The sequence below is a fragment of the Tasmannia lanceolata genome, unplaced genomic scaffold (assembly GCF_043159265.1).
Source record: "Tasmannia lanceolata isolate RefF3 unplaced genomic scaffold, GAP_Taslan_0.1 ptg000026l, whole genome shotgun sequence".
NCBI lineage: Eukaryota > Viridiplantae > Streptophyta > Magnoliopsida > Canellales > Winteraceae > Tasmannia > Tasmannia lanceolata.
In genome coordinates this window covers 4,988,253-5,011,944 of record NW_027518703.1, presented here as the reverse complement: position 1 = coordinate 5,011,944, position 23,692 = coordinate 4,988,253, and the positions used below count along the sequence as shown (strand labels likewise).

Genomic DNA, 23,692 nt, shown 5'->3' with positions numbered 1-23,692 from the left:
CCTGCGGTGGTGGTGGAGGTGGACGTGGAGGTCACAGAAGGTGACGGGTATAGGGTATATTCAATATATTACATATACACACACTTTGCAATTTCACATAATTTAGCCATATTGACGTGGGCATGCAACATGGCTGGTTCTATAATTAAATTTTTACGTTTTGTTTTTCAATTTTCCTTATTTTCATGTATTGTTATATTGAAAGGTTATATTCTTATATATATTAATATATGTGCACACATGTAGGGCATCTCAATCGCATCATAACTTTGTTTCCATTAATAATTTTCTATCAGACAACAGTGAACATTAGTGGAAAATGCTAGGTTTGGCGTAGTAATTACCGTCATCCATCTGCACCGCAGGGCCACATCCCGGACTGTCTTGTCTTGTAACTGCATTGCAATTTTCGCATAGCGAACAATGTTTGATTCAGAAGAATACCTGCGAAGTGAATTAAATAATCAAATGAATTAACTTGCCTTGGCTCAGATAAGAAGATAAAAAAAAAAAAACTCTTTGAAAATTGAAATGCACATGCTTTTTTTGGATGGCTCCCGTAATAAGAGGTGCAGAAGATACTGCATAACATGCTAACAATAACGATTAAGGACATTCAGACAGCTAAAGACCAAGATTAAAAATTTCAGTTTCGGACCTAGCCGAAACCAAAATTTCAGCCGAAATACCGAAATTCAGTAAAAAAAAGCAGATTTCATTAATGTGCTGAAATTTCAGTAATTTCGGACGAAATTTTGAAAAACAAATTAAAAAAATTACATTTTCCTGAAATTTTGGCCGAAATTTTGGATGCTGGCCAAAATTCCAGATTTTGGTGGTTTCAGTTTTGGTCCCAACCGAAATCCGAAATTTCGGATTTCAGTCGAAATTTAAAACCATGCTAATGACCATGCTTCCTATCATACCATCATGCGCAAAGGGAACAAAGTATCAAGAAAATCATTTGCGAGTTATTTCATAAGCCATGCAGCTATAGTCTGCGTAATTCAGCCGTGAAATCCCCTATACCAATTTCTTTAGTTAGCAGTGAAGTTCCACTAGCAATATTGCTTTGGAATCGTATTATAGTTATTTCCGAAAAACGATGTTACCTACGCTAACTTATCACCTACTAGTTAGTGTGCTAAGTTAGTGGCATTTCTGTAAGTAGAATTCATTTATTTCATTAATGGCATTATTGTAAATACAGCAATGCTAACTTATCACCTGCTTAGTTACTAGTGTATTAAGTTGGTGGCATTTCTGTAATTAGTATATAGAGTCATTTCATAAATGGCATTGTTGTAAATACAAAACTTATTTACTATAGGAGCCACCTCTACAATTTGGAATAGAGATTTTTCCTCTCAAAAGCATCCTCTCTTTTCTCCTATATTCCAGCACCCTCATCTTGTCTTCTTTCTTCTTCGTTATTCCAACAGGGCATAATAGCACAATCATGATCCAAGCTAGAAGAACTACAGGACAAGACATCTTTCTCCAAGAGTCTTTTTTTTTTAATGGTTGAGAATTTTTATTTTTTTTAATGGTTCATGATTGAGAATTCATTCAAAGAAAAGGACTGGGATGGTCAAATACAAACAAGAAAAAGGAGTGACAAGCCAAAACGAAAAGATGAAAATAAACAAAGACAGGAAGCCAGAAAGGCTCAAGGAGGTAAAAAGTCGAACTGCTCCCACCAACTGAACCCCTGCCCTAGCGAGCTTATCAGCGACCCCATTTGCCGATCTCCTAATATGGCGAAACGTGATAATTGAGCTGCCCCAATAAGTCCTTAATCTCCTCAAAAAGCTAGGAGAATCTCCATGGGAAGGCATGATCCGCTCAATCAACGGATTACATTGAGGGAACACCTTGGCAAGTCTTTTTTTTATACTTCTAGTAGCTGCTCGAAGAGGAAAATCCCCTTGGAAACCTACTGCTCCTCTCTGACTACATCAGAGGGTCGAGATTGCCCCTTGTGATCCATTGAAAAGAGAATCTTAAAGTTTGTTTGTTTCTTTTGAGCTTTTCTTGCCAAATCGAGGAATTTTTCTTTTAAAAACCAGATTTGTTCTCTTGTTTTATATCGATCTTGCAATGGTGGAATTTGAATTAATCTGCCTGGAAATACAAAAAAAAGAAGAAGAAAGGAAAATGGGCAGACTTGATGCAGATTCAATATATTGCAAAAATGTTCTGGGACTATTCTCCCCTCGTGTTTATTGAGGTTCTTATGTTTGCTTTTCTGTTGTGGATTGGTAAATCATTGGTTGTGCCGTATATGAAGGAATATTTCATGATTGTCTCATATGTCTGGAAATATTCATAGTGCTTTGGCTTAATGGAAGAGGAAAAGTCTTCAACTATTTCAGGGGTTAATTGCAAAGTTTCAGTCCTAGTCCTATGGAAAATCCAGGACAACAGATTACGACCATTTGGTTGAATGGTGAAAATATTTTACAATGGTCTCCAGTAGTGAGACTATTTATTTGTGGTAAACAGAAACTTGGTTACACCAATGGGGCAATCAAGCTCACTCCATTGGCCGATACAAGCTACGACAATTGAGAATCTAATAATACGTTGGTGATGTCTTGGCGTCTAAACTCCATGTAGGCGAAGGTGACTAGAAATTTCTATTTCTTATCCTCTGACAAAGGGAAATAAAATATAGCTCATGAATTGTATTCAGATCAAAATAATTTCGCTCTTATTTATCAGTTGTACCAGGAGATTAATCAGCACAGACAGTAGATAGATTTTTGCAACAATACTACACTAGCTTGTGAAACTTATGGGAGGAGTTGACATTTTATGAAGATATTCATTTTCACTGCACACAATCTGCCAAAGAGTTAAAGAAAAGAGAATAAAATCATCTTTGACTTCTTAGATGGGCTGAACATTGACTTCAAACCTATATTTTGGGGACTCAGACGCCTCCATCACTTAACAATGTTTACGCTATTCTTCAACATGATGAACATAAAAGAAATACTATGCAGACACCTTCCTTGGTTATTGATAGATCTGCATTGGTTTCAGGCGAGACTCTAGGAGTAGAGGTCAGAGTCGTGAAAATGGTGGACGAGGAATTAAACGTGATGGTGGAGGCAGAGGATGTGGTAGATCCTCTACTAATGACGACAAGTGCTTGTGGAAGGTGAAATTTCTGGATAAATAGCATCAACTTTTTGAAAATTTCTTTTGGAGTAGCAATGGGGAAAGCAAGCATCATTGGTGCTTGCAGCATCTAGGGATGTTGGACCTAAACCGAAATCCGGCGAGGGTTCCAACTTTCTTACGATGGCTAAGGTCACTGAAGTCATGGCCGAGTCGGGTGTACTTTCGTCGAGTTAGGATCTCAGACAGATGAGACTGGACAAAGCAGTGAACCTTAGTTAGCCTAAGAAGCAAGCGAAGCACCGATACTCGTGTTAGGCTTTCGAGTTTCCCTGATCGAGAGAGCTCCTAGACTCGTGCCAATGGTGGTCCATATAGATTGGAGATGGCATACTCGGAGAAGTGGTGGAGGCAGAGTTGGTGGTAGATCCTCTAATGACGAAAAGTGCTCCTTATGTGGAAGGCACAATCAAACTCGGAAGAGATGTTGGGATCTCCATGTGGAGCCACCATCGATAGCTAACAATGTATCGACATATCAGACTACCCCACGAGAAGAATTGCATCAATGGTATGTTTTTCCGATCGCACAACTTCTCTAGCCCATTCAAGTACTACATCAGCCTTTCATACCACTCCTCCACCTTCTCAGATCCCATGGGTAATTGATTCTGGCGATACTGATCATATGCACCCCATTTATTTTGTCTTTGAACCTTAGAGATTCATTCGTAGGGTCAAACTTTTTCATGAAACTCTTTTCAAAATAGCTAGTAAGGGAACCATCCCCATTTCTTCTTCTTTTTTGCTTAAGTTAGCTCTTCATGTTCCTCATTTGTCTACTAAACTTCTTTAAGCAAGTACTTCGACCAAGGCTCTTAACCACTACGTAACATTCCTTCATTCCCATTATGTCTTTCAAGACCTGCAGACAAAGAGGATGATTGGTGGTGGATGTTAGGCAACTTGTATCTCTTTGATCCTCAGTTTTCCAGCACTTCTACTGTTGAGTGAAAATAAGGAAGTCCACCTTGGGTGGCATTGTCGTTTTGCCCACCCCTCTACTTATAGTCTGCCAAACTTTGGTTCATTGGATTGTAAAAATTTTAGATGTCAGGCTTGTCAATTGGTTATACATCCAGTCCGTTTTAACAATGGTTGTACCTCTCATTTTCAGTTAATTCAAACAGATGTGTGGTAGGGACCTGCTCCCCCTCTGGTTTTCATTACTATATCTTGTTTATTGACGATTCTACTCAAATGGGGGTTTATCGGATGAAGGATCGAAGTGAAGTTGCTAAACTGGTTAAGATCTTTCACAAACAGGTTCAAAACCATTTTGACTATATCAAAAAATTTCATTCTGATAATGTTGTTGAATATCTTTCTAGAGAAGTTTTTATGTGCTGAGCTCATGGACATGCGAGTGTAGCAAATGAAATATAGCGGGGCTCTCATATTTGGGTAATCTAAACCATTATTTGTTGGGCCCCGACATAGATAGGACCCTGAAAATCTTGTCCAAAAGATGATGATCCTAACCCTCTGATTTGTGGAGTTTTAAAATGGATGGCTTTAAACATAGAAAACTCCACATATCAGAGGGTTATGATCATCCGATGGAACATATTTTGTGGGCACATCCTATCTATGATTTTAAATTTCCACCAAAATTGACACAAAACGACCGAAATGTTTATGTTTCCATCCCTACAGAAATGCATACCGAAACCAAAGCCGTAAGGGTATTAGTGATATAGTATATCAGTATGTGTTAAATAATTATATTTATATGAACCATCAGTGAAATGTGGTGTATGTATTTTCTTTGAAAAAAATGTGGTGTATGTATTGTGTATACATATTTATATGAATTACATGTGAGATGTGATATAAATTGGATTATCAAACAAGCGCGACAATGCATGTCGCTAGGTATTCGATGTAGTTAAACCATTATGGATGACCATCATGTTTATGTGATAGTTTCCAAGTGTATATTTGTGATTATTCTAACATTGTTGGAAGCTTCATCTTAAAATTCTATCATTTGTATGTGTTTCCATACATTTCAGTGATTTTACATGATTTCCACCGAAATTTCCAACCGACACAAAAGCATTTCCGTTTCTGTAGTCACGGGAACAGAAATTTAAAACCTTGATCCTACCTGCGTTGGGGCCCAACAACCGAATTGTTTAGATCAGTGTTTCAAAACGTGGTTGCGTTTCAAAATGTGGCGAAAGCAAATCCTAGTTGACTGAGTGCAACACGGCCGTGTACTTGGTTGACGCGACCAAGTAATCTCAGGAGAATCAAAGGAGCTTTGATTGACGGTGTAGTGCAGGGGGAGTCGACTAACGATGATGCGGGGGAGCTTTCAAACTATGGTTTAGATCACTCAAATATGTGGGCCCTACTATATTTGTTTGCTACATGTGTCTCTGCGAGTTCACCATATAAAAGCTCCTTTCTAGAGATATTTAAGTCCTTAAATGGTGTCAAATTTCAGTCGTCTTGTCCTCACACAACAAAATGGGATAGCGGAGGGCAAACATCATCGCTCATTGGAGGTCATTCTAGCTCATATTACGGAGACACAAGAACTCAAATAATATTGGTGTGATGTTGTTCTTATTTCATGCTATTTGATTAATAGATTACCAATTGTAGTATTGAACGATCAAACTCCCTATTAATGTCTTAAGTTTGGTTGCTCTCCTTACAATATTTCATTGCGTATTATTGGATGTGTATATTTTGTTCAAAACTTGGATAACTCGCAAAATAAATTGTCAAATAAATCTATTAAGTACGTCTTCGTCATACATGTCATGATCTCAAAAAGGATACAAGTGCCTTGGTATTGACACTAGAAAAAGATGTCTCAATGGATGTGACATTCTATGAAGATGTACCTTATTTTTAAGAAGAGAAAGATGTTAACCTACACTCATTTGGGGGGATTGTGATACAGACAAGAGGAGACTATTGTCCAACCCTTTTTCCTCTCATTCAACACCATAGCAGGTATGTTATCTATTATGCTACTTTAAAGATCCAAAGCAAACTTTTTCTCTCTACCTTTTGATCCTTAAAATAACCAATTTCCAACTCCTTTTATGATGAAGTCCTGATTCCCCTAATTACGAATCACGCATGATGGCACACAACCATAATCTGTGCTACTGAGATCTACTTATATAACCCCCCCAAAAAAGTTGAATAACAAACACTCCTATGATAAATAACATACAGCAATAGAAGGAAAACTATAGCTAACCTAGATCTCCCCCCTCCCCGCAACAAAAAAAATTGTATAACAAACACTCCTATAATAAATTACATACAGCAATAAAAGGAAAACTATAGCTAACCTAGATCCCCAACCCCCACCACCAAAAAATAAAAAAAAGTTGTATAACGAACACTCCTATAATAAATTACATACAGCAATAAAAGGAAAAGTATAGCTAACCAGCAATAACAAGCTCAAAATAAGCAGCACAAAACCAAAAAATGAAATTCAAAAATTGGGGACAAAAACAGAACACATAAACTTACCATAAATTCCAAACATATAATTGGCAAAAACCCACACTTCATGCCATGCAGCAACAACCAGCTCAAAATAGGCAATAGACAATCAAAATAAGTAAAGCAAGTAAACAAACAGTATCCTAATAGAGCATGCGAATTGACAACAATTAAAGCTTAAAAATAAAAATCCACAAGCCTACAATAACTTTCAAACATTATAATCAAGAAATCTACAATTCACCCCAACCATAAATTCCAACCATATAATTGGCAAAAAACCACATTTCATGCACATGCATCAACAACCAGCTCAAAACAGACAATGGAAAATAAAAATAAGGAAAACAAGTAAACAAACACTACCATAATAGAGCATGTGAATCGCCAACAATCAAAGATTGAAAATAAAAATCCACAATTCTACAATAACATTCAAAATATGTTGCATAGATTCTTTGCCCCCTATTCTGAATCTGTGTCGATACGTTTCGACATGCAAATCGGAGATGGATTTGCATGGGACACATCTAGATTCCTGTCGTAGCTGTGTCTTGCACAAATCCTGTTTTTTCAAGCAAGCTGCAAGCCTAACACATTGTAGTCTCTTTTAAAATGTGAATCTTGAACATATTCCCTTTAAACTCATTTTCTCCCTAACTTTTTTTTTATAAAAACACAGCCCGTCCTCTCATAATAAAAACCCTAGAGCCACAACCCTCCACCCTCAAACATCGACCCCCTTCTTCTTCGACTCACTTAATAAAAACCCTAATGCCTCAACCCTCCACCCTCAAACTTTTCATGAATATATATACATAAATATCTGTATATAATTTTAGAAATCCCAGAGATATGTGTTACAGCGCCATACATGCTAATCATGCCTTACTAGCCACATAGGGTTGAAATTCAGAAAATACTAGAGATATTTGTGAAATTGCCTTACATGCTAACCTTATGCTGCTAACTCCTGGGGTTATCAGGGGAAGTCACTCATCTTTTTGTTAGCAAATGAAGGATGGCTTGGCCTCTAAACTAATCGCATTCAACACCATAGCAGGTCCATATTTATTATTTAGCCGACACTTAGAATTTATTGCTGACACATGTGTTGTGTCGTGTCCGACACGACACCCATGTCCACATGTGTGAACACTCCTTTAGACAATTGTAAATGTATTGCTAGAAATGTCAGGCTTAATGTAGGTATGTCAACAGATTTTTGTACCGTGTCAAGTGTGGCATTCTGTTTTATTATTTAATATCGTGTTTACCTCTTATTATTAACTCTCCGTTTAGCTCCTCTTTAACTAATATTTGATGTTATATCCCCTCTCCTAAACCTAAAACCCTAAACAAATTCTTATTCTAATATTATATCCATTGTATTCTATTGGTGTTTTTGTGCCCTCGTTTCTTGTTTAGCCGTGTCCCCATTTCTAAATTTTGGGGGTCTGCCGTGTCCGACACTCTATCATGTCCACAAATCATAGGTCTATATCTATTATGCTAGTTCAAATATCCTAAAACAATATTTTTCTCTCCGCCTTTTGATCCTTTACATAGTCAATTTCCAACTCCTTTTGTGATGAAGACCCGATTCCCCCAATTCCAAATCTCTCATGATGGCACACAACCATAATCTGAGCTACTGAGGGTCGTCTCCTATAATCCCACCAGAAAAGTACTATCCTTCTGATAGATTGGAAAATTAGTGTAAAATTTCAGCAAGAGATATTAGAATGAAAGACACCCTCTATACGGTCATCAGGTTCTAGGTGCAATGAACAAACACTCCTATAATAAATTCCATAAAGCAATAAAAAGAAAACATAAACTTACCATAAATACCAGACATATAATTGGAAAAAGAAACCCACACTTCATGCACATGCAGAAACAACCAGCTCAAAATCAACAATAGACAATTAAAAAAAGGAAAGAAAGTAAACAAATAGTATCTAATAGAGCATGTGAATCGCCAGCAATCAAAGCTTAAAAATAAAAATCCACAAACCTACAATAACTTTCAAACATTATAATCAAGAAATCTACAATTCACCCCTCCCATAAATTCCAACCATATAATTGGCAAAAAACCACACTTCATGCACATGCATCAACAACCAGCTCAAAACAGACAATTGACAATCAAAATAAGGAAAACAAGTAAACAAACACTATCCTAATAGAGCATGTGAATCGCCAACAATCAAAGATTAAAGATAAAAATCCACAAAACCTAAAATAACTTTCCAACTATGTTGCTAGATTCTTTGCTCCCCTATATCGAATCTGTGTCGACACGTTTTGACATGCAAATCGGAGATAGATTCGCATGGGACACATCCATATTCCTGTCGTAGCCGTGTCCCGCATGAATCTTGTTTTTTCAGGCAAATCGTCGTCTCTTTTTAAATGCGAATCGTGTATAAATTCCCTTTAAACACATTTTCTTCTTAACTTTCTTTATAAAAGCACAGTCCATCCTCTCATAATAAAACCCTAAGTCCATGGCCCTCCACACTCAAATATCGACCCCCTTCCCCCTTATTCTTTGACTCTCTTAATAAAACCCTAGCATCTCCACCCTCCACACTCAAAATTTTTAATGAATATATATATATATTAGTAAATAGTTCCTACGCTCGAGCTCAGATAGCTTATCTGCTCTCGAGTGCAAGAAACAAGGGTGGGCCCACATTTTTTTGGTGATCCTAAGCATTCATTTGAAAGGCTCCATCATGGATGGGGTGTGTACCAAAACTCAGCTCCATTGGATCAACTTTAGGGTGTCCATTTGTGGGTGAAAAATGGGCAGATACTGTTTGTCCACAAATCTGCCCATTTTTTCACCCCACAAATGGAAGGGTTAGGTTGATCCAATGGAGCTGATTTTTGGTACACACCCCGTACATGATGGGTTTCAAATGAATGCTTAGGATCACACAAAAAATGTGGCCCACCATGTTTCCTGCATTCGAGCACAGATAAGCTTATCTGAGCTAGAGAGCAGGAACATATTTTTTAAATTTTTAAATTTTTTATTTTATTTAATAAAAATTACCGAATCGATGGATCCTACATTTTGGGGTTTACTGAATCCAACACCTCGAATCCGTGTCGGGAAATGTGAATCCGAATCCATGCAACACAGCTTTCAAACATTATAATCAAGAAATCCACAATTCATTCACATGCAACAACAACAACAAACTCGAAACAATCAACAGACAACGAAAATAAGAAATTTGAATACAAAATAAACAATATCTTAAAAGAACATGCCAACAATCCAAAACGTCAAAAACGGATCCAGAAAGAAAAAATCTAGAAACACACAAGCAAATCAGGTATGTAATCAATAAAAAAACCAAAACCTCATCCACATGCAACAAGAAAAGGCCCAAAACAACCAAAATAAACATATATATAAACAATATCCTAAAAGTGCATGCAAGAGCCAGCAATCAAAAAATAAAGAAATAATAAAACTCACAATCATACAACATGTGATCAATAAAAACCCATATAAAACACATGCAACAACAAGCAGCTCAAAAGTCAAAACAAATGAAACATAACCAAAATAAGAAAAAAATACCCAATTTCCTTGGAGAAAATCACAAGGAGCATAAAAATAAAAATAAAACAAAAACCAATCCTACAAAAAATTCAAAACTGAAAACCAAATATAACCACCAACAGGAAGCTAGAAGAAGGAGAACCACAAGGCCATCTATTAAAAACAGATCAAAAACAAAAACCCAGAAAGCCTAATCAACAACACCCCACAACTCAATCCATAAAAATCTAAAAACAAAAACAGATGAAAAAAAAAGGAAAGATAAAAAAACAAAAACCCACAAAGTCCAATCAACAAAACCCCACAACTCAATCCCATGCAACCACAAAAATCTCAAAACAAAAACAGATAAAAAGCAAAAAAAAAACTCACTTGCTAAGTCCATCTTCCAAAATCACCTGCTCCTCAGGCGACCACTCAACAGACAGACCAGGGTTGTGCTTCAGAGCCTGCGCCGAACTCGAATTCTCCGGCCCCACATTCGCCGCCCCTGAATTACCATTATTAGGGTTTCCAACGGCATTGAAAGATGAAGTACCTTGGGTCCCATCTTGATTCCCGGATGGGTTTGTACTAGCAGCCATCAAAGAAAAAAACCCAATTCTCAGAATCTCAAAATGTACGTTTTTCCTCTCCCCAATTCGACTATTCCCGCCATAAACAAACTAAGGGAAAAAATTTTCCAGGAAATATTTAGAAGCTTTTGGAATATGTATGAAACTGAAGGGTGGGAGGTTGCAGACAAGGGGAAGATACAATCATTGAAGGAATACGGCAATGATTTGATTGTGTTTTTTTGGAAAAAGGGTTGGAAAAAAATAACAGCGAAACAGTACGGAGAAGGACATGGAAGGATTTTTCTTTTTTCTTTCTCTTTCCTTTTCGGCTCTACCTTGTTACGTTTTTCTTCTTTTTTGGTCTCTTCTGCAACAACTTGTGTTCTTAAGAGGGACGGAGGAGAGTTGTGTCAAAGAGATTCTCTACGGAAAGGCTGCTTGCTTTGGAGTTAGAAAGCCCATGATGTGAAATTACCAAAGAAGCCATTTGTTTGGACCAATAGACTTTGATATCCTTTGGGTAATTTAGTTGACTAAATTACCCCTGAGAAAACTTATAATGCCATGAATGGGACGAGTTTGGGTTCGAATAATGTAGTCTTAATATTTGCAATTGAGAGGTCTTCCATGGGCTTAAATCAAGCTAACAAAGGATGTCTGAAGGAGTATCTTGGTCATTTTCTAGGGTTGTTTTGGTCACTCAGACATCACGATATCCTGCTCTTCCTCATTCTGATTTTGGTTTTCGTATCACCGATGATCAGGTATGTTGATCTTAGAGAGTAGATATGTAAAGCGGGTGGAAGGTAAAACAGTTAGGGACGCACGGGGATAATAAGATAATATTAGTAATTATGAAATTCAATGAGGACGTTATTTGGATGTAAAATCGGTGTCAGAAAGTGAAGGAACGCGTGTATGGAATAATTGACTTTTGTATAAGAATGATTCGTAATCTTGCAACAATATGGGATTGACTTTGACGAGACATTTTACGATAATAGAAATACCAACTAGATGCTTATTTTAGGTAGAAGTGAAGACGAAGAGAAGTAGAAGCCCCTTAAAGAACCATCTTAAACACTCAAAACTTTTGGCCGAGAATGAGGGTGATTCTTTACTCCAAGCTAGAAGATAATGACAGGGACAACATGCTCGTCCCTGTAGGTGCACAATCATCTCTCTTTTCGTAGAATAAGGGCGAATACTCTGAGATCATATCATAACAAAAAAAAAATGGAATTAAAATTCAGATATTGGGGGTCGACAATTGCCACTTTCTACTATTGTTGAAACACAAAAAGAATTCCCCTAGGGCGACACCTATAAGTTGAACGGGGAAGAAATTCAAATGGGACTTTCTCTTCTAGGAAGTGTATTCTTGTGACTAAAAGCTTTGTGCAGCATTACTTTCTTGGAATATTTTTCAAAAAAAAAAAAAAAAAACAAAAACTTTTTGGCTATTCTATGATTTTCAATGACTAAGTAGGATATGTTTTGGCAAATGAGGGACTTAATGGTAAAAGTACCTTTGTAATGAAAATAGGGTTGCAAACTTACTAAAAGTAGGCAGCGTGAAAAATAGGGATGCAGACTTACTAAAAGTAGGCAGAGATATAAGATACGGAGGTGCAGAGAAAATCGGGAGGGGATTTTCAGCTTTTAATAATAAGCGTTAGACTTTGCACTAACACTAAAAATATGGGCAGGAAATTTGAATTCAGGTGAAAGTATTGGGCCGCGTGCACACCATAGTTGTGGCATGGTGGGGTCCATTCATGGGTGGCCTACTGCATAATCACAACCATTGATTAAATTTTGAGGTGACAAAGATCTCAGCTATCAGAGATCATCACAATTAGATATGTACCGTACAAACATAAACAAATAATTTTGGTTTTGGTCCACATTCTAAGGCCGTCTGTTTTAGATGCAGAGAATAGTTTGGGAGTAAGGGTGTCAATTTTGGCTCGGGCTCGGAAGCTCGCTCGAGCTCGGCTCGAATCCTTAACGAGCCGAGCCGAGCCGGCTCACCAGGCTCGTTAAGCTTAACGAGCCGAGTCCGATTTAGGCCAGGCTCGGCTCGGCTCGGCTCGTTAAGAATTTAATATATTTAAATATATATATTCTATATTAATATATACATTAAAAGGGTTGTTCTGGGAGTGAAAGGGGGGGGGGGCAAAATATGTCACTTCATTTTTGGAACCCCATTTGTTACTAGGACCACCCCCCATAGTGTAAAAAAAGTAGTCAAATTACACTAGTAGGGCTGTCCAGGGAAGATGAGGGGTATGAACCTAATATAAACCGAGCTCGGTAAGGCTCGCGAGCCTGGCCGAGCCTGACCGAACCTGGTTCGAACCCGAGCCGGGCTTTTGAGCTTAACGAGCTGAGCCGAGCCTGGCCAAGCTCGGCTCGGCTCGTTTACACCCCTATTTAGGAGTCCAAAAAAACTGGTTATTGGATTCAAATTTTAGGCCTTGTTTGTTTGAGATTATGACTAACCGATTGTGAGTGCCAAACTAATTATTGGACTTAAAATTACGTTTAAATTTGAGTCTAATAATCGGTTTAGCACAGATAATCGGTTGTCATAATCTTAAGGCCCTGTTTGTTTTAAATTATGACAACCGGCTATGGAGTCCCCAACCGATTATTGGACCAAAATTGCATTAAATTCGGGTTGGTCCAATAATAGGTTGGGGACTCCGCAGTCGGTTTTCATAATCTAAACTAAACATGCCCTAAACAAACCGGGCCTAAATTTGAGTGGACTCACAATCGGTTCTGAAAATCCAAAGGCCCTGTTTGTTTTCAATTTTGAGAACCGATTTTGTGGGGTCAAAACCGATTATTGGACTCAAAATCAGTTTACAATCGGGGCCTTAATTTTGAGTCCAATAGTCAGTTTGGACTCACAATCAGTTCTCAAAATCCAAAACAAATAGGTCCTTAGTTTTGAGTTTAATAATCAATTTTGGACTCGCAATCTGTTCACAAAATCCAAAACAAAGTGGGCCTAAGGAAGAATAAAAAATCAATCATTGAACATGTACTGTGCCTTGACGATGTGATATTTTCTAAGTGGTCAGTCTATTGTGGGGCACACCAAATAAAGGGTGTCGATCAACTTCCGTGCAAATGTGGCCTACATGAAGATGACCTCCCTTAGTAGAGGAATATATTTTTGTCATGTAATAGAAAGTGATGATTAGAGAAAGACAATCTATGAGTTTGGAGAGATGTAGAGATGAAAAAAAGGATTTTTTTCCCATTAAATCCTTGATCTACAAAATATCTTCCATTTAGTCGTTAAGAATCATACTATGTCGAATAATTAAATATTCTAAATATTTTTTTCCATGACATTGCTAGAGGGGATTCCCTTTAGCGCTGAAGTTTAACGTTGCTTAAAATTATAATATTATCCTTAATTCTCTCATTAAGTCACTAAAATTTTATTAAAAGAACTTTGTCTCTTTCTTCTGCTCAAACCCTCAAATGGTGAAATGCCCCACCAAAGAATTCTCTCTCTCTCTCTCTCTCTCTCTCTCTCTCTCTCTCTCTCTCTCTCTCTCTCTAAATCAGCATTTCCATCCACAACCCCTTCTAGAATTACATTAGCTTTTTGGCTAATAGAGGATACTTACCGACTAATTGAAAGATATTTCATAGATTAGGGACCTTTGGTAGAAAATCCAAAAACACAAAAAAATTGAGAGGAAATTGGGAAGACAAGCTACAATTTCATTTGACCTTTGGGCTCTTTGCTACAAACCATATCATGGGCCCACATGTGCCATTTGGATGGGATAGGATCCATTGATTCAACCATAAAACACAAGTCCAACCCATTGCCATCGACCCCACCTTGATCTCAGTCCAAACCATCAGACCCCTTAGAGGTTCCTACCAGGGAGCACAGAGATCCCAAAATTGCACAGTTTCTCCTTCAAAAGGACCTCTCCTTAGGCCTTTATTCATCTATCGAGCCTCGTTTAGGGTTCAACCAAGAATATATAGCTAAATCATTGATTTCTATAGTAATTTATTCTACATTTTTCTAATTAGGTAACAAAGGGTCTGCAATCTCATAAAGGTGCTTAACAAAGTAACTAAGTAAGGAGTGTCATTATCAAAACGACCGAGTATGGACATCATTTCCTTACATATATTCATGCACATACACACAATCACATATGCAGTCACAGAAAATTCTGTGTGGAATATGTACTATAAATTTTCACAAAAGATCCCGAAGATTTTATTTAAAATGATTAAACAGTCTGAGTCCAAAACTGATTATTGGACTAAAAATTAAACGTAATTAGGCCCTGTTTGTTTTAGATTATGACAACCGATTGTGGAGTCCCCAACCAATTATTTGGACAGAAAATTGCACTAAATTTGAGTCCAATAATCGTTTGGGGACTCCACAATCGGCTGTCATAATCTAAAGACAGGCCCCAAGTCTTGGACAAAATCGATTCTCAAAATCCAAAACAAACCGGGCCTAAAAGGAAACCTTTGCCACCACCTTTACTAAAGGGAAGCACAGGGGCAATGCCATACAAGCTGAGCCCAAACTAATTTGGAAAGTGTTTGTCCCCTTATATTTGCCCTTAAGAAATTTCTTTCCCTGAAAAAAGTTAATCAAGGAACTCTTTGGATGGCAGAAAAATTGGCTCGCATTTGCATAAGATATTTGAAATTAATCTCATCAAAATGGGACACTAATGCCTCATTGGAAGCCATTAACAATATCATTTCTAACTATTGTATGCAAATAGTCTTTAGAGCTATTCAAAGAGGCCCAACAGCCTGAATTTTTCAGCAATGACAGTACAGATTAAAAATTTTCCCTTTTTGAAATCATGTACAAAAGAGTCGGTGGTAATCCGGCGGTAAATTTTATCAAATTTTCATGTTTACAATTCGAAAAAACATCAATCTTAAGCCATGTTTGGCAACTTAAAAATAATATTCCATAGAATTTTTAAACGGCCAGCTGTTAGAGATGGGCGGGAGAGGGAAAAGCTTAAGAGGATGGGAGCAAGGAGAGCATGAAAAGCTCCTAAAAATCAGGACAACAAAAAACTAATTTTATGTAGGTATTTTCTTTAAAAAAAGGTAGGTAGGTATTTTCTTTCCTATGATGCAGTGAATGATAGACTTACATCACGATCTCTTTTTTCTTCCTCATTCTGATTTTGGTTTTGGATCTTGGTTTGTGTTTTATGGCATTTCCACTCATGACAGGACTCTCCTTCAACTCAAGTCTTCCCCTGTCTCCTTCCCCACCCCTCACATAATTGGGTCCACCAATATTCAAACATGGCCTTCGAAGATGGCACCATCCTAAAGAAACCAGTATGACCCACTCTTGTAAGAGCCATCTACATAGTAAACCTCTATCTACTTATGACCATAGTAACAACTTCAAAAACACAAAGTGAAAATGGATATATAGCCCTCAGCTAACAGCATTTCACACAGGAAACAATGGAAGTGCTTGGTGATTTTTTTCCTATTTTGGATAAATAGCTTTCAATATTCACAGACAGCAGGAAACAAGTAACCAAAATCGAGAAAGTTCTTTCTTTCTCGAATACATAAATTTTAAAGAAAAAATAATCATGGACGACATTTTCTCCACTTACCGATTATTGGTGTCCGTGAGATAGCAGTAGCCCAATGATGTTTCAGATCTCTAAGCAGCCAGCACATAATAACTGCTTCCACTTTTATGCCATTTAATGGATTTGAAGAGAATGGATTGAACTACCTGAGCAAATGTCACAGAAATAGAATATAATGTTAGCTCTATAGCATATTATCTTTAGAAGTTTAAACAGGATGCATTTCTTGGAAGGGAAAGTTGAAGAACATGGAAAGACAAAAGCACCGATTATTTCAACAAATGGCCAATATTCAGACCATCCTGTAGATTTCAAATAGGCGAAACCAATGAAAATATTGCAGATTTTATAAAAATTCAGACCATCTTGTATAATTATTTATACATTTGGAGTGTGTACTTCGTAGTCAAAGATGGTCAAAACCAATTCACTCTTAATCTTATAAAATATTAAATTGACTTCGTATTAGATCAGGTTCTGAATTGGCTTAAAAGTTCTTGAGAACTCATTGGAATACATTATCAGGATGGTGAAAGAAACACTACAAATAATTCTAATATGCCAATGGTCTTTCTGCATTTTTAGAAGTATTCACCGATTTCAAGAGCCATACTGAGATAATACATTTGTCTATGTTAAAGTATAAAAGATAAATGACGCCTTTCTCCAACAGCTTAAGCTTTTTTAAGCTTAAGCTTCAGGAAAGTTAACATGGTATCAGAGCGAAGGTCCAGAGTTCAAACCTCCTGGATAGCAAAAATCCACATGCGAAGGTTGGCCCAAATTGGGACCACATGTGCCACATGTTTGCCAAGTGGGCCACACCTGCGGGGGAGTGTTAAAGTATAAAAGATAAATAACGCCCTTCTCCAACAGCTTGAGCTTTTTTAAGCTTAAGCTTGTGGAGAAGTTGGTAAGTTAACAGTCTAAAGAACCGAAAATTAGAGGGCTTCCAGTTTCTGTTTCCTTAATGCAGTGACTGGTTTCGGTTATTGAAAATCTGAAGAATTGTATTCACCAAATACTTTGCCAAAAAAAAATGCAGCAAGTTCAAGGGGTTTGCCAGTACAATGCCTCTACACTTGGGAACAAGCACTTGCCAGAATAGGGTATGGGCAGGAGGTAGCAAATATTATGAGCATGGAAAATACAATATAGTGAAATTTGTACAGGTATATTATAATATTGAAAGAATATTTAAATATCACACCACAAGAGCTAGAAAAGTTTATCAAGATAAATAAGGAAAAATAATTAGAACCGTATAAAAAGTATATAGATTAAAGCCTTCTTCAATAGTAGGAGCCCATTCAAAGTCATATCCGAAATTGTACATTCAAAAAGCCCATATCCAAAATTGTGCCGTCAAAAAGATCCCATCCCAAAATACCCCGGCGTGGGCTATCATGTCTGGGTCCCACCCCTTGACACAAAACAAGACAAAAAAACAGAGTTCGTTTCTGAAAATTGTGTTGTTGTGTGTCCAAACCCTGGGTGTCCTTCCTATTGATGATGACGGGACACGTGAATGTCATGTATTGCAGGGCTCCCACCATGCTGTAATATATTAAAGGGTCTCCCACTAGGTGGCGGAGACTCTGCTTTCCTAAATTCAAAACCTTTTATTAAAAACAACTAGAGTATTAATTGGCAGCTTTGTAATCAGACTGAAAACACAAAAGGTGGGCTGGCCTACGGTTGATTCCCTAATCAAAATGGGCCTGTACAAGTACTTCCCCCTCAAAATTGCTTGTCCTCAAGCAATTCAAGGTTGGGTGGGGGAGAACTTGCCCCTCCCAGATTGCATCCTTCACAGGTAGGTTTTTTCAATTCATCAAATATTCTTTGATGCCCCAGTTCTTCTACCTTTTTTGTTTTTCTCTAGTCTCAAGAACTTGGTTAGGCTCAAGAACCAATTTTTCTTCATCGTCGAGGGGTGGAAGCTTGTTGAAGGGAATGATGTGGCATCCAAAGGCTTTCTTTAGGCACGAGACATGGAACACATCATGAATTCGATTGTTGATTGGCAACTCGATCTCATATGCAACTTCCCCCATCCGGCGTGTGACCCTGTAAAGACCACAGAAACAGGGTTTGAGCTTTTTAGCTCCGCTTCTCTTAAGAGCGGATTGTCTGTAGGGCAGCAACTTCATATAAATAAGGTCCCCCATCTCGAACTGTTGCTCAACCATGTGCTGATCGGCATATTTTTCAGCTGATTCTGCACAAGTTTGATGTTATCCCTAATTCCTTTAGGATATTCTAACTTTCCTGCACAAATATAGGCAAGGGGCACCCTACTATCACCAAGAAGCAAGTACATGAAGTTGGGAGCATCATATCTGTTACGTGAGAGAAAGAGAACAAGAGAATAGTGAGTTAGGGAAAACTCCCCTACTTATGTATTTATATAAAGGCAAGAGAAGTACAATGACAACTATGCCCTTAGGCAAATACACTATATCCAACATTCCCTGTCAAGCTGGAATGTAGATATTATACATGCCCAACTTGCTACAAATGTCATTTAACTTTGACTTAGGGAAGGATTTGGTAGAAATATCTGCTAATTGGTCCACAGACCAACTAAAGGAAACATGTATATCGCGCCTATGAATTCTCTGGCGAATAAAATGGCAATCAACCTCTATATGCTTGGTTCTCTCATAGAAGACGGGATTGGTGGCTATGTGAATCGCAGCCTTATTATCACAGTAAAGCTGAGCTGGAGAAGAAGAAAAACCAATCTCTGACATGAGGGAACGTAACCAAAGATGCTCCCCACTCGTATGGGACATAGCTCGGTACTCTGCCTCGGCGCTGGACTTTGATACTACCTCTTGTTTCTTACTTTTCCACGACACTAGATTGCCGCCAACAAAGGTGCATTAACCCGTGGTTGATCTCCTATCAGTTGGAGATCCTGCCCAATCTGCATCACAAAATCCTTCCACCCTGACATGCCCATTTTTCTTGAATAGCAAGCCTTTTCCTGGTGCCCCATTCAAACAACAGAGAATCTGAACCACCGTTGCACAGTGAGAAGTGCGTAAAGCACTCATAAACTGGCTAACTACCCCAACTGCATAAGAGATATCTGGGCGAGTAACCGTGAGATAAATAAGTTTCCCAACTAGACGACGGTACCTGCCAGGGTCATCCATCAAGCCTCCTTCTGAAATCAACTTGGTGTTTGGATCCATGGGAACACCAGCAGGCTTTGCCCCCACAAATCTAGTCTCCTTTAACAGATCTAGCACATATTTTTGCTGAGAAAGAGATAGACTGCTGCCAGAATAAGCTACCTCAATCCCTAGAAAATACCGTAGGCGACCAAGGTCCTTAGTGGAGAATTCTGCCTGCCAGGTCTTTAGTCTCTATATGCCAACCGTATCACTGCCTGTAATAATAACATCATCCACATAGACTATGAGAAGAACATGTCTAGCCTCAGAGTGACAATTAAAGACAGAGTGATCAACTGCACATTGCCTCATGCCAAATCGTATGACAGCATCGCTAAATAGCCCAAACCATGCTCTAGGAGACTGTTTGAGCCCATACAAGGACTTGTGCAGTCTGCAAACTGAGAATGACATCTCCCCCTGAGTAACATATCCAGGAGGTTGCTCCATGTAAACTTCCCCAGTCAAGTCACCATGAAGGAAGGCATTCTTGACATCAAGCTGAAAGAGTAGCCAACTGCGGTTGATAGCAAGAGAGAAAGATCCTGACAGAAGGAATTTTGGCAATGAGGGAGAAAGTCTCCATGTAGTCAACACCGAAGGTCTGTGTGTATCCTTTGGCGACAAGGAGGCTTTTTGTTGGTGCTCAATAGTGCCATTTGGTAAATGCTTGATGGTAAACACCCATCTATAGCCAACGGGCTGGGCCCCAGAAGGTAGGGGAACTAAATCCCAAGTGTGATTGGACCGAAGAGCAGCCATCTCAGTCTCCCTGGCAGCTCGCCAGTCTGGATAAGCAAGGGCCTCGGAAACCGACCTGGGTAAAGAAACAAAAGACAAAGAAGAAACAAAACCATAAAACATAGTGTGGACCCCGATCCTAAGGAGGCGGCGAGGAACAAGTCCCCTGTCGGTCCTTTAGATCTCCACATGTGGGAGAGCTCTACCAAGGAACTCTCAAAATAAAGCGCCCTATGACGATATGAATGAGATACCTCTTGATCTGGAGCCAGGGCTTGAAACCAAGACGTACATAAAACAACTCAGAGTCGCCATCCATGGATAGGCCATGGAACCAAAAACAAATGCTCTGTTTGCAATGGATAACCAGATATATATGGGCTCGTGCTTGATTACGAGTTGGGAAAGTCCGGAGAGCATCCAACTCGCCCGAGCGGACTCAGTCTCTTATGCCATTTATTTATTAACTTTGAAGAATTTGGGGCAAAAATCATGTGAAATGGGAACAAGCATCCCCGAGAAAACGTCTACCTAAGCATGCATGACTCAGGGATGGATAAAGAAAATAAAAATCCAAGCCCTAACTCATCACATCTAGTAAAGCAGTAAACAATCACATGCATCTCTACAGCTAAGCAGGTGATAAAAGAGCAGATATGATGAGATATAATAAACTGGAAAAGTAGTAAAAGACTACAGCTAAGCATGTGATATGACAATAAAGAAAATAGTAAAGAGCTATAACTAAACATGTGAAATAGCAATAAAGAAAGCAGTAAAGAATTATGGCTAAACATATGAATAAACAATAAGGTAAGCAATAAAGGAGTAAATAAACTATGTCTAAACATGTGAAGAACAATAAAGAAAGAACAACCCAACACTACAGCTAAATGTGAGCAAACATGTGAGGCTGTGCAAAAATAAAGATAACTACAAGAAAGGAGTAAACACACTAGCATGTACCTATGCAATGAAACAATGCTGAATAACGCACTCAAATCCAAAAATGCTAACAACAAACCCTAAAACTGTAAACGTTTTTGCCCGATTCTTGGATGGTCTGATGTTCATCCAGACCGCCTACGTATTCCCGCCTCTATAGGAATCAAGGCCACGTAGTTCTTGCGCGCCTATTCTAAACTATGATGCCAACACATCTAGACCACTAAACTAGACTCGACCTAAAAGACCAGACTAATTTTTAAAGCTTCTTGAACGTTGTTTAGGTTAAAGTGAATTGTGGATTTTAGGACGTCCTATTTGCCCTAAACTAATGTAGGTGGGCCCTACATCCTATGTACACTAGGCTAAAACCAATAAGCTAACTGACGCACCCTATTGTAGTCATCAGTCGAAGAAGAGTATCGCCAGCTGACCGGACAGAGGCGAAACAAACTCCTAGCTAGGACAGACTCCTAACTCTAAAACAAACACAAACAAAAGACGCAGCATATCAAGGACAAACACCTAACTCTAAAATCATTTATCTAGGACAAACTCCTAACTCTCTTTTCAAAAACATGTTTTATGAAAAGCTTTAAAAGCTTTTTGTGTTTCTAAAAGGTTTACATGATTTATTTTTGAAGGTTTGACTAAACTTGGGATAAAGATCCCACGCTGCCTACGTACCTCGTGGAAGAGGATCAAGCCAACGTAGTTCGGAAACAAACTTTCCTAATACGCTCCTAAAATCTTTTAACTATTTTCAAATGTTTTAATGTTTTTAAGTTTTGAATTTCAAATGTTTTTGAGTTTCAAATTTCTAATGTTTTTGGATTTTAAAGTTTTCAAATGTTTTTGAGTTTTCAAATGTTTTAACCCTTAAAAAGGGAACATGCAAAACAGCACACTAGGGCCAAACCCTAAACAAGTAAACTCACTAAAAGTGAAATGATCCCAAAACGAGTAAACTATTGTCTCAAGGAAAAAGAAAAATGTAGGATCCCAAGCAGGTAAAGGTCTAATAAGACTAAGCTAGTCTGTAATAAAGAAGAGTGACAACAACACTAAAGGACGAACTCTTAAGCTAAAGGACAAACTAAAAGTCTATGAGATAGACTCCTAAACAATCAACATTAAAAATGATGCAAATCAAAGCACATCTAACACTATATGAGCGGGTGCAAATAAGTCAAAGTATGACTACTAAATGGAGAGGAAATACGCAAGGGTGCTAGTGAGACTAGGCAAGTCTTCTAGACTCACAAAGGTGGGCTCTAAGTATCCCTATCATTGCCCTTGCAATGATAAATAAGGGATTAGGCAACTAACAAACCAAGTTGGTCTCCAACTAGTAGGGGGTACAAGTTGGGGTACAACTTAGAGAGGGTTCTATAAATGAGGCCAAACATGCCTCCTATGAGCAACTTTTTAATGTAACTGAGCTTGCCTCCTAACATCGTTTAGTTAATCATTTCCAAATCTTTCATTTCAATTTTCATTTCCACTTGCATGCATTTAACATTTTTGCATCACAAAGCATGGAATTCAAGGCATCCAAACATAGCAAGACTCAAAACAATTAACTTAAGCATGAGTGAAAGCCTATAACATGTATAATATCAGAAATTAAACTCAAAACATTCAAAGCATTTCATCTCATCCTTCACAAACTAGGCTAAGCATGAATCAAGCATAAAAAAACATACATTTGCATTATACATGGAACTTGAAAATTTGTATTGAAAATCACACTATCCAAATGGCAAAACTAGCAAAAGTGATAAACATCAAAGTTGTAGGGGACACATCAGGGAACATTTGATTAGTTATGCACTTCGGCCAATTCTCGCTGGAAGTGATCGGAAAATGGCCTTCTTTAGGCTGATTTCATATTTCATTTATGCAGTATTGTTTTGAAAAGTTCCAATTTTGTTTTGCAAAACAGAGAAACCAAAACACATTTTTAGGAAAAGTGTTCAACACCAAAGTTTCAGAAAATTCATTGATGAAAACTTTCGGAGTTGACAACTCCTGCTGGATTTGGCCGGAAGTGGCCGGAAAACGGCAATCTCTGGTGAAGCCGCAAGCTGGAAATATGGTGTTTTTGGCTGAAATCTTAAAAATATCATAACTTTTTCATTTCTAACCAAATTTTAGCTTAAATATATCAAATTGAAGGTCTTGAAAAGCTCTACAACTTTGATATGTATCACTTTTGTAAATTCTAAACCGGAATTTAACGAAAAAGCACAAATACAAATCTGGACAGCATGTATTTCAACATTGTCAACATCTTACAAGAGCATTTCACATCAAAACCCTACATCTATCATGGATTTCACTAGATATTCACATCACACACATATTAAC

General features: G+C 38.0%; 2 protein-coding genes across 3 annotated transcripts in view; both read right to left on the bottom strand.

The window, feature by feature from the left end:
• The window catches only part of LOC143858702 (uncharacterized), a 39,316-nt gene extending 28,084 nt beyond the window's left edge, over nt 1–11,232 (bottom strand). The window contains exons 1-2 of the mRNA XM_077369417.1: nt 10,625–11,232; nt 345–444 (exon numbers count right to left, since the gene is read on the bottom strand). Coding sequence (XP_077225532.1) covers nt 345–444; nt 10,625–10,836 — 312 coding nt within the window. The 5' untranslated portion in view covers nt 10,837–11,232. The remainder of the gene's footprint in view (nt 1–344; nt 445–10,624) is intronic.
• Nucleotides 11,233–16,256: 5,024 nt separating this feature from the next.
• The window catches only part of LOC143858710 (uncharacterized), a 47,060-nt gene continuing 39,624 nt past the window's right edge, over nt 16,257–23,692 (bottom strand). For both annotated transcript variants that reach the window (XM_077369429.1, XM_077369430.1), the window contains one exon: nt 16,257–16,597. The gene's annotated coding sequence lies outside the window, so the exon portion shown is untranslated. The remainder of the gene's footprint in view (nt 16,598–23,692) is intronic.